General features: G+C 41.6%; 2 protein-coding genes across 5 annotated transcripts in view; one reads left to right on the forward strand and one right to left on the reverse strand.

Moving 5' to 3' along the window:
* Positions 1-667: 667 nt before the first annotated feature.
* buc (bucky ball) lies at positions 668-4,279 on the reverse strand. Its single transcript, XM_017495056.2, has 7 exons — positions 4,103-4,279; positions 3,928-3,990; positions 3,591-3,743; positions 1,979-3,481; positions 1,552-1,665; positions 1,338-1,460; positions 668-1,257 (listed from the first exon to the last, which is right to left on the reverse strand). The coding sequence occupies exons 2-7, from the start codon at positions 3,932-3,934 to the stop codon at positions 1,226-1,228; spliced, it is 1,932 nt and encodes a 643-aa protein (XP_017350545.1). The 5' UTR covers positions 3,935-3,990; positions 4,103-4,279; the 3' UTR covers positions 668-1,225.
* Positions 4,280-5,635: 1,356 nt separating this feature from the next.
* The window catches only part of LOC108280439 (E3 ubiquitin-protein ligase RNF31), a 17,321-nt gene continuing 7,810 nt past the window's right edge, over positions 5,636-15,146 (forward strand). Inside the window, exons 1-12 of one of the 4 annotated variants that reach the window (XM_053673534.1) lie at positions 5,636-5,726; positions 7,217-7,417; positions 7,508-7,675; positions 8,766-8,921; positions 9,001-9,057; positions 9,388-9,523; positions 9,763-9,934; positions 11,204-11,349; positions 12,225-12,370; positions 13,459-13,677; positions 13,761-14,066; positions 14,851-15,036. In XM_053673534.1, the coding sequence (XP_053529509.1) occupies positions 7,226-7,417; positions 7,508-7,675; positions 8,766-8,921; positions 9,001-9,057; positions 9,388-9,523; positions 9,763-9,934; positions 11,204-11,349; positions 12,225-12,370; positions 13,459-13,677; positions 13,761-14,066; positions 14,851-15,036 (1,884 nt within the window). In that variant the 5' untranslated portion in view covers positions 5,636-5,726; positions 7,217-7,225. Of the gene's footprint in view, positions 5,727-6,671; positions 6,851-7,216; positions 7,418-7,507; positions 7,676-8,765; positions 8,922-9,000; positions 9,058-9,387; positions 9,524-9,762; positions 9,935-11,203; positions 11,350-12,224; positions 12,371-13,458; positions 13,678-13,760; positions 14,067-14,850; positions 15,037-15,146 lie in introns of those variants that run through there. The other 3 variants (XM_053673536.1, XM_053673535.1, XM_053673537.1) reach the window with 3 other exon arrangements.

Raw genomic sequence — 15,146 nt, forward strand, 5'->3', positions numbered from 1 at the left:
TGATGCAAACAGGGTTAGTGGTTGAAGAAGTAAACATGGGTCTGGGCTGAAGTCAGTTCCTGTTATTCAAAGAACGGTACTTTCTAAGTGACATACTGTATTGTCAGCATCACCATCATACCAGTTGGGTATATTTATCATTTGCCTTTGAAGATATTCAATCCATCAAGCCTTTCTGAAACATCAAAACAGGAAAAAAAAAATTAAGGAAACGAGACTTAACCACAGAGCTTGACTTAACAACTCTGATCCTGTTGTGTTCGTGCGCCACACTGAAAACATTCAGCGAGGCCAGCATGAGCATGGTAATGATGTCTGTGAAAGGCTCATTACATCATACTAGGGCAATATCCTATTCTGGCCGGGACACTAGTCAACAAGGGAAACCGTGTTTAAATGCTTAGGTTAAGCCATTTAAGCCCATTTTTCTCCCTGCTGTGCAAATACTTGGACTAATTACATATATTTAAAAACTTACATTAGATGCTCAAGTTTGTTACACTTGCGGCCAAAAATGCTCGGATTTCACTCCAGCTTTCTTCAGAACTTGCGCTGCAAAGGTCAGTATATGCATATTACGACGTGTCCAACGCATCCAAATGGCATCAATGACTCGGACATGAAAGTACCCCAATTTCAGAACCAAGTTACAAGAGACACACTCAAGTGCAATGCAAAGATTTTAATGACACCACTGTGCAAGCAAACACATCTGTACATCAACATCACACTGCATTACAGGTTTAAAACAGGTTGCACGATAATAAAACGACATGTCTGGACTAGGCTCGGCCAGACTGCCGAGGTATCTGCCAATTTTCATTTTATACCTGCATTTCTAATGCCCAGCCTTCGAAAAAAGTCTGAGACTGGGTTCGATGAATCAGACCTTGACAAGCAGAACTGGGCAGTGAACCGGCTGGGTCTACACCTTCCAGATCCAGTCACAAAAGTACACAAGAATGAGTTAAGCATGTCAAGGCATGGTCCAGAGAAACATCATCCTCAGTCAGGATTAAGATGAATGCACAGCACTCAAAGTGAAGTTGTGTGAGCATTGGAAATGCAGTCATCTGCAGCAAGGCGTTCATTTCAGTATTACCCCTTATTATTCACATAAATACCAGTGCTCGTGTATTTTATAGTATGCTTTTGTGCATTCCATAGTGCAATAGTGTTTATATTAGGTAATACATTTAAGTATTAAAGCAGTGCTCATCGTTGCTTAGTATCTCGTGCCTCTCCTTTTCGTAGATCCTGGTAAGGAAAGAGATCGAGTTCAGTACTACCAGAGACATTCCAAGATATAACAGTCACAAAAACCATTATGCACTTACCCCTGCCCCTTTGGCAGTAGGAAACCTCTGCCTCATTGTGGTCATCGTATTCATTTCTCCTAGGCCTTTGCTGAGCAAATGTCTTGCAAGAAGGCCTTCGTCTTGCAGGTCTCCCTTCACGGCCTTGCAAGTTTTCAAAAAAGGAATTGAAATCTCAATCCGCTAAATGGTGAACATGGAAGAAGTGTATATAGTTACACTGAAAGTAACCTGCCTTTTTCTTGAAGGCCATTGGCTGGCCTGCAGGATCGTGATCTCTGCTTGCCACTGCAGACGGACCAGTTTTCCTGGTCCATTACCTCTCCTGGACTGTCTCTCTGAAAGTGTTCTGAAGAACAGTAAAACCATAAGTATGGAATCACAGTGATGGAGACTCTTTCCGTAAAACATTAGTCATCTTCTTACAGAAAACTTCACCCATCAGCAATTAATCATTTTTTGCCAAATGACAACATATCCGTACAAGTCCCTGTAAATGAGCCATTTGTACAAATAAAAAACGTTAGAGCAAGTGCATCAATATAAACGGACCAATCGGATTTGAGAACTCAAAATCTCCACCACACCAGGAACCAGGTGACCCTTCAAGCCATGTAGTTCAGGGGTGTCCAGATACTATCAACAAGGAATAGACTGCTTACCAGAGTAAGATCTGAATTGGGTACCCTTTTGACTTTTGCCTCGGCCCTTGTCTCCTTTAGCAGCAGAATGTAGCTGCTCACCACACTCTCCTCTGCCACTGTCTTGGTCTTGCCCACTTGTCTCAGCAATCTCCAGCACCTTTCGGGTTTTGTGTTTGGAGACTTGAGCACAAGGTGACTGTCTATGCCTGGATAGATGCTGCCTTAACACTACTTCCTGAGCGTCACCATTACTGGGTGCCTCAGTATCTTCCTCCAACTCACAATCACAATCTTGAGCCAACAGCTCTGCAGGACTGATGTCTTCATCTGGAAGGCTTGCTCCACAGCAGGCACAGGTTTTGGCCCAGACAGACCATGCTTTATCTGCAGCATCGGTTTCAGAGTGGGTGGGAACAGCACAGGTTTCTACCAGTTTGCCACCATCTACGTAGACTTGCCCAGACGTTAGATCATCTTCGAGATCAGTAGAGAACATCTCATCCCTGGATGACAGCTCGTCTAGTGAAGGACTGAGGACACTCTGCCGGTCAGGAACCCCCGCTGGGTAGTAGTTTTGGGTGTATGGGCTGCCAAAAGTGTATCTTTTAGAAGGCAAAAGAGCAGATGCGGTATCCATGTATAGCAACGGGTCGACCTCTTTCTGAAGCAACAGACCAGTGGTGGTCTTATTGCAAGGAAGGCGGAGAATTTGATAAGGCAGATCACAGTCTGCGGTCATCTGCAACAGAGGCTCGGTAACCTCTACAGATTCAAGAAGCAAATTCTCAACCTTCTCTCTTTGGATGGAGATCATACCCTCACACAGATCAGAGGTCCCATTGTAATCAGAAACATGAGCTCCAGAGTCCTGGACCTCAGCTGAATGGCTTCCACTACTGACATGATTGGCACCAGATTTCTCACTCTGAAAGCATGGCCTCTCCAAACCACCTCGTTTGTAATTTTGCTCCCGACTCTGGCTTTCTTCACAAACGGAGGAACTATCGAGAGGTAGCACATCCGATAACACACACTCCTCTAGTCGGCCCTGGCTCGACTCAACGTCACACACAGCAGAGTCACAATGCATCACTGGTTTCCCAGAATCATCCTGGTCTGCCTCATCAGGCTGAGAAGCAGGCCCCATATTTAAATCCTTATCTCCACAGTTCACCTTCTCCACGTCATGAGTGAATGAGGTTACAGTAGGGGTTGAGGAAAACATCACATTGGGTTCCTTGACTGCTCCAGACTTTTCACATGCTTGGAGACCTTCCAGACAGTCTATCAGTTTACTAACCGGAGCACCGGGCTCCGTCTGGGCTTCAGATGACGTGGTTTCACGTTGCATGCTCATTTGCTGAAAGTGCTGACGGAAACGAAGGTCGTAGGAAGCGACAGAAGGAAAGAGGGGGGCCATCCTTCTGTAGTCAGTCGGCTGCATGGGAGCATGTGGGACCACATAACCAGGGTACTGCATAAATTGATACGGAGGCATGTAAGGACGCCCAAACGGGAACGCTAAGGGAAAAAAAAGTGTAAAAAGAAAAAGCTGCCATCAGTCAAGGTTCTTTTTTTTTGGGGGGGGGGGGGTAGGGGGTAGGGTTGATATTCATGAGAGATTTCTTACCTGGCCCTGGAAAGCCATATTGTCCAAATGGATCCATAGGCCATTGATACATGAAATAAGGCTGAGATGGTGGTTGGACATAGAAAAATGGTCTACTGTGATTAACTTGGGGGTGTGGCTGCTCAGCATCCGACTGTGAAGGATGAGAAACGTCTAGAAAAGAAATATTTCAGTCAAAAAAGCATTTCCTGTCCTGCACATTTTAGTGTTTTCTCTGCTCCAAACTGGGAACAGGCTGTTAATTAGTTTAATAAGGTGTGTTGGGACAGGCTACACTCCAGGACCAGGAGTTATTCTGTCCAAAACAAGTGTTCACTAAAACCATGATCATGCTCACCTTCCATTTTCAGTGAAGGGACAGGAACCAAAACACAGGATACAAAACACCACTATATATACACTGCAAAAAACATATTTAAAAAAAAACACGACACATTTAAAACACGTTTTTTTAAAAAAACAAACAGATACAATCAAAAATTTGCACAGCATTTCCAGATTTAAAAACTAACCTTAAACGTGCAATGTGAACACAACGTGCAAGTATGTGCACCAAGCAAGAGCAACAAACTCTGTCCACAAACGTCCTCAACCCTATAAATAGCTAGTATAAGCTCCCAACGCATGGTTCAGGTCAGCAGGTGTGCACCATTCTGAAATGTGAACACACCGCCTCGGAGTAATTACCGTCGATTTAACTGCACTTCCTTAATTAGAGGGTGTTTTAACACCTGTCGGCGTCGAAGTTGCGCAGCCTTTAAGGGGAACTATAAACTATGCGCAACTTTTACGCAGACCAGCGCGCACTGGGTATTGTACTACAAAATGTGTACTGATATTTTTCGTTTTTTTTGTGTTTTGTTTTGTTTTGTTTTGTTTAAATGTAGACTCTTAGTCTTTGCTTTTTTTAAATACATTTTTAAAATGAGCTGTATAAAATAAAATATGAATAGATGATGTGATTTGAAATAAAACCTTATATTATAAACACAAAGCTGCCATAAGATTAGATGAATGCACTAGGGCAAGTTTTAGTGGTGTGACTTTATGGTGTAGAGAACAAGAGGAGACATTTATCCAAGCAGGAAGAAAATAAAACTGTTAAAAATCATAGCAGCAGAAGAGGTACTGGAATGACCTCGAGGAAAGCAAATGGATTCAGGAGAGAAAGCATTTTATGGTCTGGTGAGCTGTTCAGGTGATGTGATTAAAGTAACACACTGGTGTTAACCTTATTAACTATTGTTTTCCTATTATATGTATAACTATCCAACTATGAGTAATTATACTGTGTGTATATATATTCACTCAAGTACAACCAGATGTAGGGAGATCACACTTTTATTATCATAGGGTTAACTGAATCAAGGCTTGTGTAGGGTCCAGACCTCAGAGTTCAAAATGGACGAAAACTGGGTATGGGGAAATGTGCAATGTGCCAAATATTGTGGGTCTGTGCTCATGCAGGAGTGACCGAGACCGAGAAGAAATATGCTGTGCACAAAGGAGCACATAAATATTTTTTTCTAAGCTAATTTAAAGTCTGTCTTCATCATGATGTTGTAGGTGTGCAAGTGAAAAACACATATGCATTGCAGAAGTACTTTATTTTTTATTTTTAGTCATTTATTTCTTCTTGAGCATTGGTGTTGCTGTGCATAATGAAATATATATATATTTTTGGACATTTTATTGCACCGTATGAAATCATACTTTGTAGTCAGAGATCCATTTCAGTATAAAATAAATAAAACGTGCAAAAATACAAATCAGTGCAGCATTATGATGAACAGTAATATCAGCAAGGATACAAATAAAAGCAACCAGGTTACTGACCATATGTGCAAAAGTACAAGGGTATAATCCAGCTATTTGAACATTGAGCATGCCATAATGTATGTATTTCGTCAGGAGCGTTCTTCAGGTAATTATCAAGTCATTCATAAGGTTAATTACACGATTTAAAGCAGAAAAATAGTCATTAACGCAGCCCAGGAACTTAAAAGTTTGGGAATCACTGCTCTATATCTCACCTCCAGAAGGTGGCGGTAATTAACGCAAACGCATTTTACTATGAACCTTACCGGCCATTGTACTGTATCCAAACCTGAAAGCTAGCTGACGTTCAAGTGCGCAGTAAGTGACACTTATAAACACCGAGTTACATAAACACATGAGTCGTTATAGCTTCAGTTGTTGTATTAATGATATTTCTGCATGAGCACATAACTGTCAGTGTGCGTGTCAATGTCAGTGTGTGTGTTTGTTAGCTGTACTGGCTAAAAACAAAAACAGGCTAGGCCAGCTATCTACTTAACAAACTTATATTTAATACTGCTTTTTTTGTTACTTGGGTTGTGAAAGATTAAATGATCCAGAAAGTTCGAATAAACGCTGTAAAAATTGTGTTTAATCTAGAGTCAGGTTAAAAAATTTAAAAGGACTGGGAGTCGATTCCGATAAGAGCCGATTCTCTGATTCTGTGCTTTGATAAGAACTGAGAATCGACTCTTAAGTTACCTGGATATGATTAGATTCTTAAGAGTCGATTTACTGGTTAAATGCCTTGGCTTGCAATGACGAGTCGGCTCAATAGCTTTAGAGTCGATTCCACACGGGTGTTTTTGCGCACGAAAAAAGTAGGTGATTCCGTCGTCACTATAGATGAATGTGTTTGTGAAACAAAACACACATCAAAGCAATGAATTACTGTGGGAAACATTGTGAAAGAAAATGTAAAATTGACGACAAAACTGGACTGGCTTACAATAAAATAGCGTCGTTAATCATTAGCTCTCTAAATTACGCTAGAACATAATGTTAATATTTGTGCCCAGACCTCCTGTCATTCACACTGTTCATCATAATAGTGAGTAGTATTTTACTAGATTTTTTCCCCCGCATGTATTTGTTTGTGTTCGACTGTGTAGAAATGACTCGTTGAATCGATTCCAAAACCGACTCTTGAACATTCTTAATTCGTCTAAACACTTCCTTGTACGCTGTGATTGGTTAGTATATCCACTACCAGCCAATCAAAACGCAGGCGACGTGTTTTACGGAAATACGGAAGTGGAAAAAGAGGCCAACTTTCACTTTTCATTCACGGTCAGAAAACAGAACTATTCGGAAACTAATGAACCTATTCAGGATTTTTTAAATACTAGCACTAATTAATTTTCAAAAAGAATAAACACTAACAAAAGACGCCGAGATATCACAGGATTCACAGGATCAAATGAAACTGATGCAATTCCGAGGTAGAACTACTGTTTATTTCCTTATTACAGCCAAATTAAGAACTTAAATCTTTTGATCTTTGTACATTTGGTATGTGGTGATAATTTCATTTAGGGTATTGTCTTTATTGAATACTTTTAAAAAAAAAAAAAAAAAAAAAGGTATATAATGTTGTAATATAGCACCAGACCCATATCTTAATTATACAGCTGTATTACATAATGATGACCTTCATGACAGCTCCATCTTTTGACGTCATCATTATTATAACATCATAATTCTTTGGTAAATGTGTACTGTTATGGGGATGTGAGAATGCTCAGCTGTCTCTGTTTTCTTTTTTCTTTTTTTTTTTTCTTTTTGTTTTGTGGTGCTTTCACTTTCAGGTGGCGACCATGCTGTCAGATCAGTTGGAGGAAGCGAGGAGCTGGGCCGAGGCGATTTTATCCAGACCCGGCTCTGCTCAGGAAATCAGGAACGGCGTGTCGGCCGTGGCCAACATCTCTCTGCCTCCGTCGGCTAAATACCGTCACATTGCCGCAGAGACCATGCTGGTAGAAAACAGCGTTGGGAGCAACAAGAAAGAGGTGAGGGTGAATTCTGATTTTCTATAACAGCAGTGCAGAATTGAGAGTTAATGGTGTCATTTTATTTATTTATTTATTTATTTTCGCCAGGCAATGGCGTCACTGCAGAAACTGTCCACAGCGCTCAACATCCTGGAGAAGTACGGCTCCAACCTGACCAGCCCCAGCAGACCCAAGTACTGGCGTACGGTGAAACACAACAACCCGGTGTTCAGGGCCACGGTGGATGCTATTCACGTGAGTGACACTGAAAACTACGTGAGTGACACTGTCACTACTTCCAGAGTTTCTTATTGTTTCCGTGTTTACATTTTACACAGTTTCCAGCCGTTCGAGCTAAACATAGTAAATCGGTGAAGAAAGGTTTGTTTCTTTAGTTTCGCACTCGAGCCGCTGTTGTTATGGATGTACTATTAAATAGACAGCGCGGTGGTTATTTAGATGTAGTAGTTAGAAAGACAATGGTAATATCGTTTTGCGCAGCGTTTTCTTTCACAAAGGTGTTTAGCACAGTTTTTAATGTCATGAGACAACACCTTTTGTTTTGTTAGATGGACCTAGGAAAACAATTCTTATCACAAGATAATTTAAAGAATCTTTTATAGAGTTGTTGCACAGAATTGTTGTTATTATTTTTTTAATAAGCTTTTTTATCGCTGTCTTTGCCATGAAATAGCCATCGAAGCTGGTACAGCAGTACACTTAAATGCAAACAAACAAACAAACAAAGGCATGATTTTTATTTGTTATTATAACAGTAATAAAATAATAAATAAGTAAATAAATATGCATTTTTAATCACAGAACGGTCACGTTGATAATGTTTTAAATCGTTATGGGTTTATTTGATCAAGATGAAGGTTTGTGTATATATATATATATATATATATATATATATATATATATATATATATATATATATAATATAATATTATTATTATTATTATTATTATTTTAATTAATGTATGTTCTATTTATCTTGCCTGGTTTATATTGTCTGAGGTTTTTATCACTAGAAATACTTTCATTTTCAGGCCCCCAAAAAGAAACTAAAAACAACCCAAATAAATAAATGAAATGAAATAAATAAACAAATATATTATTTTCATTTTTGTAATAATTTATATAATTAGAATTTTTGCTAATTCACTGTAATTGTGATTTGTGATGAATAAATATGTTACGTACGTAAACAGATAAATACGAGTATAAGCTGTATTTTTTTTTAGAGTAGTCTTTTCATTAAAAAATAGCTGATAAAAGGAAAGATGTAATACATGAAAGATGCACCAATGGCAAAAGCCGACAAGGAGAAGAGTAGTGTAAGTGAACGAGCGTTTTCTCTCAGGGTGGGCGGGGCGTCCTGTGCCTTTATGGCTACACCAATCAGCAGGCAGACGGCCTGAGCTTTCCTGAAGACGTCACAGAGCCGGACGTCGCCAAAGTGGCGGCGGTGACGCTGGAGGTCATGAGTCTGCGCACAGAGCTGGACATGCTCATCAAGGTCAGTGCTGTGTGTTTTAATGATAATAATGATAAATAATGATAATAATAATAATAATAATCTTTATTTATGTATGTAGGACACCCATCCTCACCCAGAGTTCTTTGAGAGAATCATCCCCTCTCTCGCTCAGACGGTATTTACGCACGTACACACACAATGTCTGATAAATCACAGGATTATTTCAAATGAATGCACTTCTTATAATAAAATAGTGTCTGTATTGACAGTACGTTCATGGAGACTTGTATGTCCGTTGATATGCTGAGGTTTTCTGTGAGAAAAATGGCTTATTATTTAATGTTTATGGAAGGAGTCTCCAGCGTCAGCGCTTGACCGATACAGAGGGGGAGATTACGATTTTTGCGGGGGGGGGGGGGGGGGGGGGGTTAGTCTTATTAACTTTGAGAGAGAACGGAATTGAAAGTAAAGACTGACTCGACGTGATTACATGTCGGTCCAACAGGATGACGATAACGGATTGAGCTCGGACGCGTTAGTGATATCTCCGTCCAGCGAGAAGCCATGGGAGAGACTCTTGCTGCCCACACTGTCTCCGTCTCAGCCCTCTGTCTCCTCCATCACACCCGCCAAGCCAACAGGTGAGCTCCTGTCTCACACAACTCTAGGGCAATGAGCGATCACTAGTGACCAGAAAGAAGGGTATGAGTTCGCGTCCCAGGACCGGATCCTTGAGCACGACGTACAGTATAACCCTCCCCTCACACCACTCTGCTCTACGATCTGGTGTTGCTTTGGATAAATGAACGACTAAATGCAAATGGTATAACGCGTGAGGAACGGCGTGAGCTCACTAACATTCTCCGTATGTCTCCCTCAGCTGTCTGCGATGAGAACTGCGGCATATGTGGGATCTTCCTCGTGACGTCCCACTGCACTACGTGCTCCCAGCGTCTGTGTGTAGAATGCGACCGACTCTACCACTCGCACCCGGCTCGCGCCGCACACGCCAGGGTCCAAGTGGCAATCTCCAGAACCTCCAAAACACTCAGGTGGGTTTCGCACTCGTGTGCTGTTCACTGTTCAGATTCAAACATCAAAAATATACATCAAGTCCCATCTGAAAGTATTGGAACAGAAAGGCCAATTCTTTAAAAGACGTTTGGGTTTGAAATCAGAAGATGAATGAGACGACGGATCAGAATTTCAGCTTTCGTTTCCTCATACTTATATCTAGATGTGTTAAACACTTTAGAACACGTCATCTTTTGTTTAAAACCCCTTTTTTCATGTGATCAGAAATATCGGAACGTGTGACAGGCAGGTGTTCGTTGTTGCCCAGGTGTGTCCTTTTTAGATTAATTGTTTAAACAGTTAATAGATATGGAAGTCTGTTCTTGGATTGAGCCCTGGGTTTCACCTGGGTTTTGTTGTTGAATTTGTTGTTAAAAAGGATAAACCAACATGAAGACCAGAAAGCTGTCTATGGGAAAAAAGCAAGCCGTTCTGAAGCTGAGAAAAGAGGGGAAATATATTCTGTACTGTATGTTTTTGTATATATGTACAGGAATAGACACACTTGCCGTATTTTTTCTTACCTACAGCTTGAGTTCAGAAAATCCAGAGATTTTGATTCAAGGAGTCGATTCTGAGAGTCGAATCCAGGAATCGATTCTGTGTGATGAGTTTCTCTATTCTTGACTCCGAAGAAAAAGAAATCAAAAGGAAACAAAATCTAAAAATACAGACTGTGGTTATTATTTAAGTACATACACTACCTGTCAAAAGTTTAGACGCACTCTTTCTTTATTTTTTAAATTTTGTTCCCACATTTTAGAACGATAACAAGAATAATAATAAAGTCATCAAAACTCTGGAGTAACACAAATAGAACTATGAGATTTATGTTGTGATAAAAAAAAAGAATCCAAAATAATTGAATATTTTAGCATCTTCAAAGTCGACCCCCTTGCCTAGAATTTCCAGAAATATATTCTCACCCGATTCCTTGAGGAATTTCCCCGAGATGCTTTTTAAACAGTATTAAAGGAGTTCACACCGACGCCGGACTCTAAAAATGCTAGTTTTCTAACGAAAGCAACGAATACGTCGTCACGGTTATATTTCTGTCTACGACACCGATTTCACACGTTTAATCACACACCGTCAGATCAAAAAGACTTTTAACGTCATGAGAAACATTTCAGTTTGGTGTCCACAAACTTTTGACCGGCAGTGTAGTTCAACAAAAATGCAACATCAGAGATGTCTTCTGGTATGACTTTCCAAATGAATACAAAACCGATGACTGTCCATCGCAGCGGGTCTCTGGCCACGTGGCATTGTTCGTACTGCACGACGATGAACACTCTGCAGCAGGTGTTGTGCAATACCTGTGAGCGCCCTCGTCTGGCCTCCACTGCCCCGGTTGTACAGGAAGATCCTCCACAGCCATCTACCATTACAGGTCAGTCAACAAGATGCACGTCATTTGTCTCGGTACATCACTCCGGCTTTACATGGAGACTCGTAGCTATAAAACATCGTATAGTGCTTTTCATGATCGGTCGCAAGCAGAAAGCAGGGTAGAAGAAGAAGAAGACAAGGAAGTACACAGCTAAAGTATTTTATGAGAGTGCGCTTGAATTCCCCGAAGGTGTTGATTAATCTTCTATAACAGTAAACAGCTCTCACAGTGCTGCGGCGCCAAATCATATAGGTAATGACTAATAATTTTTTTAAAAATAATAATAATAATTGAATCGCGTGAACGTCGATATGGTGAAATTTTCTGTAAGGAGATGTTTATGTGAGGAGTCTCCAGCGCCAGGGCTTTGTAACGTTCAGTAAGCGTTCTCAGTAAAACGGCATTAAGCATTAGATGTAACTATAAACGGATAAAACGCACAGTGTTGTTCTTTAATAAAGAAAACATTGTAATTGTTGGCAAATCGCCGTAATATAAGAGGAATGAAACCCTTTTAATACTGTTTTAGGAAAATAATGAAACCCCGCTTCATCGCAGTATAACAGCATTGAGGTACAAGCTAAAACTCTAACGCTGGCTAAGTGAGGAAATCGTAAAATAGTCTCTAATGAAGGACTTCTCATCACACACTCCATGTGCAGCCACCCTGCAGTGCCGTTAAATCTTTCTTACCAAAGCTCCTACAGTGAATTGTGTATATTATATAATTGAGCGGAGTCTTGAGACTCTTCTGTGTTTTTTACTCTTCAGTTATGAGTGAATTCGAATACGTTTATAATTATAAGTCCGTCGCGTTCAGTCGCAATAAATTGGAAGTCTGTCACAGTTTCCTGTGTGTTTTTTATTTTCACCAGAGTGGCAGTGTAAGAGCTGTACGGTGGTGAACTCCGGCAGCAGTATTCTGTGTGAGGTGTGTGAGCGCCCCCGTCTGGCCACACGCCCTCCCGTGACGCCTTCTCGACCCACGCCGTGTCCTACAGGACTGTTAGACACCGGTCAGGTACTCACTCACCGTCTCACTGCAACATGCTTTGAGATTCAGGCCCTGGAGGATCAGGGTCATGGGCGGAGCTTAGGTTTAATTTGCATATTTAATCCATATGCATATTTCTAGGAATCAAGGCATCCAGCTACACCATAATTTGCTAAACAAACGAGTTAGAAATGTTTCAGAGCACTCCAGTGGGATTCACTGTGGCACAAAAACGGATTCATTTATGCAAATACATTTGAATGACGTGTACATCGTTTTGATTGACAGGTATTCTTGGGTCACGAAGAAGGGAGGAGTCAATTAAAAACCGAGAGTGTAACGCATGTTTCATTGTGTAAATGTACATTTCCTGCAAATCAGCCTTAAAGACGAACGAATATTCAGTCGAAACGATATCCGTAGTAGGAAAATACACCCGCTGAGATTTATATATAAGTATTGCGAAGTAGATCGACAGCCAATCATTTTATGGCACCTGTCCCGCCCCCTGAGCTGCTCGAGATGCTCGTGATGGTGAACAAACGAGTCACCTCCTCAATTAAATATGGCCGCAGACACGGTGCGATTTTTTTTCCCATTTGTCCTCCTCTGTAATCCACTAGCGTCTCTGTTTTTGTTTTGGAACGCCCACTTTTCACCAGCCAATCAAATCCCGATGGCTGAAACCAAAGTCCCGCCTACAATTTCACAGTTGTCTTGTCATTGTTTGTTTTTTTTGAGAGAGATTGCTAGGAAATTTGCTTTACGCAATAACACTTGTTGCTAAGCAACTTTGCTTCTTTTTGGCTCCTCCCTTCTTTGCCCTTAGCTTCCTGTCTAAAAAAAAAACAACGACAAGACAACATCTTTCCACCTCGCTATGACGTCATTCTGACTGAAATTGAAACTGTTGTTGGGACTTTGGTCTGGAAGTGTCTTTTCTTCGACTGCTCGTTTTGATCTTGCTGCAAATTATCGTGTCTATCCATCCATCCATTCACAAGAAGGAGTGTAAACGTGTAAGCTATATTTTTAACTCGAAGAGACACCTGCTAAGCAGCCGTCTGTGTGAATTTATAGCCTCTTGTTGTTGCTTTTCTTTCTTTTTTCCTCAGTGGATCTGTCAGTTCTGTACTTACGCCAACCAGACGCCGTCACCCCGTTGCGAAATGTGCGACCTGGCGAGATCAGACCCCGCCCCGTCGCCTTCTAAACCCCTCCCACCCTCCCCGATTAAGGACGTCACGCCGAAAAGTCCGCCGGTGGAGGATCCGGATTTGAAGAGGCAGAGATTAATGCGGGAGGAGGGGCTTAAACTGATCAAGCTGATCCGAGTACGTAACGTTAATGTTCTAATAGCAAAGCATTGTTGTTGGGGTTTTTTTTGTTCATACGTTCAAATCTTTTTTTCCCTCAGGAGGCTGAAGGGAAGGGCGTGAGCCCCGAAGAGGTGTACACGAGTCTGCGTGTTTCGGGGGGCATCAGCGGGCCGCCGTGCGATTGGGTGAAGACGGAGTTGCCTCACAGGCTGGACGAGATCTGTGCCATGGCTGCGTCGTTCCAGCACAAGCCCAAACCTCTCCAGACTACAGCCGTGCATCACAACGAGTCCCAGAAGACCTGCGTGCCTTTATCCAGAGCCGAAGCCAAGCAGGCCTGGCTCACAGCAGGGGGCGACAGTGAGAAAGCGGCCAGGCAGGCGCTCAGGGACCGCCTCGCTAGAGTGAGTTTCAGGATACGGTGCACGTGCATTCAAGCCGTTTTCACCATAAAATCTTTCAAAAATATGGGTGTGAAATCCGTCCTAAACGTCATGTGACTAACAGTATGTTTAAAAAAGATCTTCAGGGATGTCCTCTATTTTCAGCACGCATGTAATTTAAAGCTGCACTTTATGATAATTATGTAAGCAGTAAAACAGTCTGTGACCTGCTGCTCTAGAACACTTCGAAATCACTGAAGCGACGTTATTGTTACCCCAGCGAGGATTGTCTTCCTTTAACAGCAAGCCCCGGAGTGTGTTTTTATCCCGCTTACCCGCACCAATTCACCAACAAGTCAGAATTGTAATTAATGAAAGAACTTTTTATCCATTTATTGTTGCGAAACGTTTGCGATACACGTTAGTTCCTGTTCTCTATAAACCGTCGTTCCCTCACCAGCCTCTCTTTAGTCTCTCTCTCGAAGTTAATAATAATTTTTTTTTTAAAAAGCGTGTCAGGTGACGCGTCTGTCCCGAAGACGCCGGAAAACTTTTAGGAAAACTTTTAGACGCCGTTACTATAGAAACCACAACTTATTAGCACAAGCGCATCAGTATAAACACAAGCCGCTCTTCTTTCATTCATACTTTCTTTCTGATAGTCTTTCTTTCTTACTTCCTTACTTACTTCCTTTCTTACTTCCTGTCACTCTTTCTTTCTTTTTTACTTTTTGTTTCTTTTTTCTTTCCTTCCTCACTTTCTTTCTGTCTTTCTGCGTGCGTGCGTGCGTGTGTGTGCTGTCAGGTGAAGGAGCTAGCCTCTCTTGGGTTCACCGACTCGGCGGCCTGCGAGGAGGCTTTGAGGCAGAGCGGCGGTGAGGTGAAAGGAGCTCTGGTGCTGCTGCAGCGTCCCCTGCTGGAGCATTTCCACAAGCGCATGTGGAGCGACGAACCCGAACCCATCATCGACATCAACCACCCAGACAAGCAGGTGTGAGAGCACCTAATTACAATTTAAATACGATTCATGTCGTAATTATTAGCCACATAATTAACTACATGCACTACTGTCAGAGCTGCTGTTACAGAAAATTAATCAAC

Source organism: Ictalurus punctatus, chromosome 20 (genome assembly GCF_001660625.3).
Source record: "Ictalurus punctatus breed USDA103 chromosome 20, Coco_2.0, whole genome shotgun sequence".
Lineage (NCBI taxonomy): Eukaryota > Metazoa > Chordata > Actinopteri > Siluriformes > Ictaluridae > Ictalurus > Ictalurus punctatus.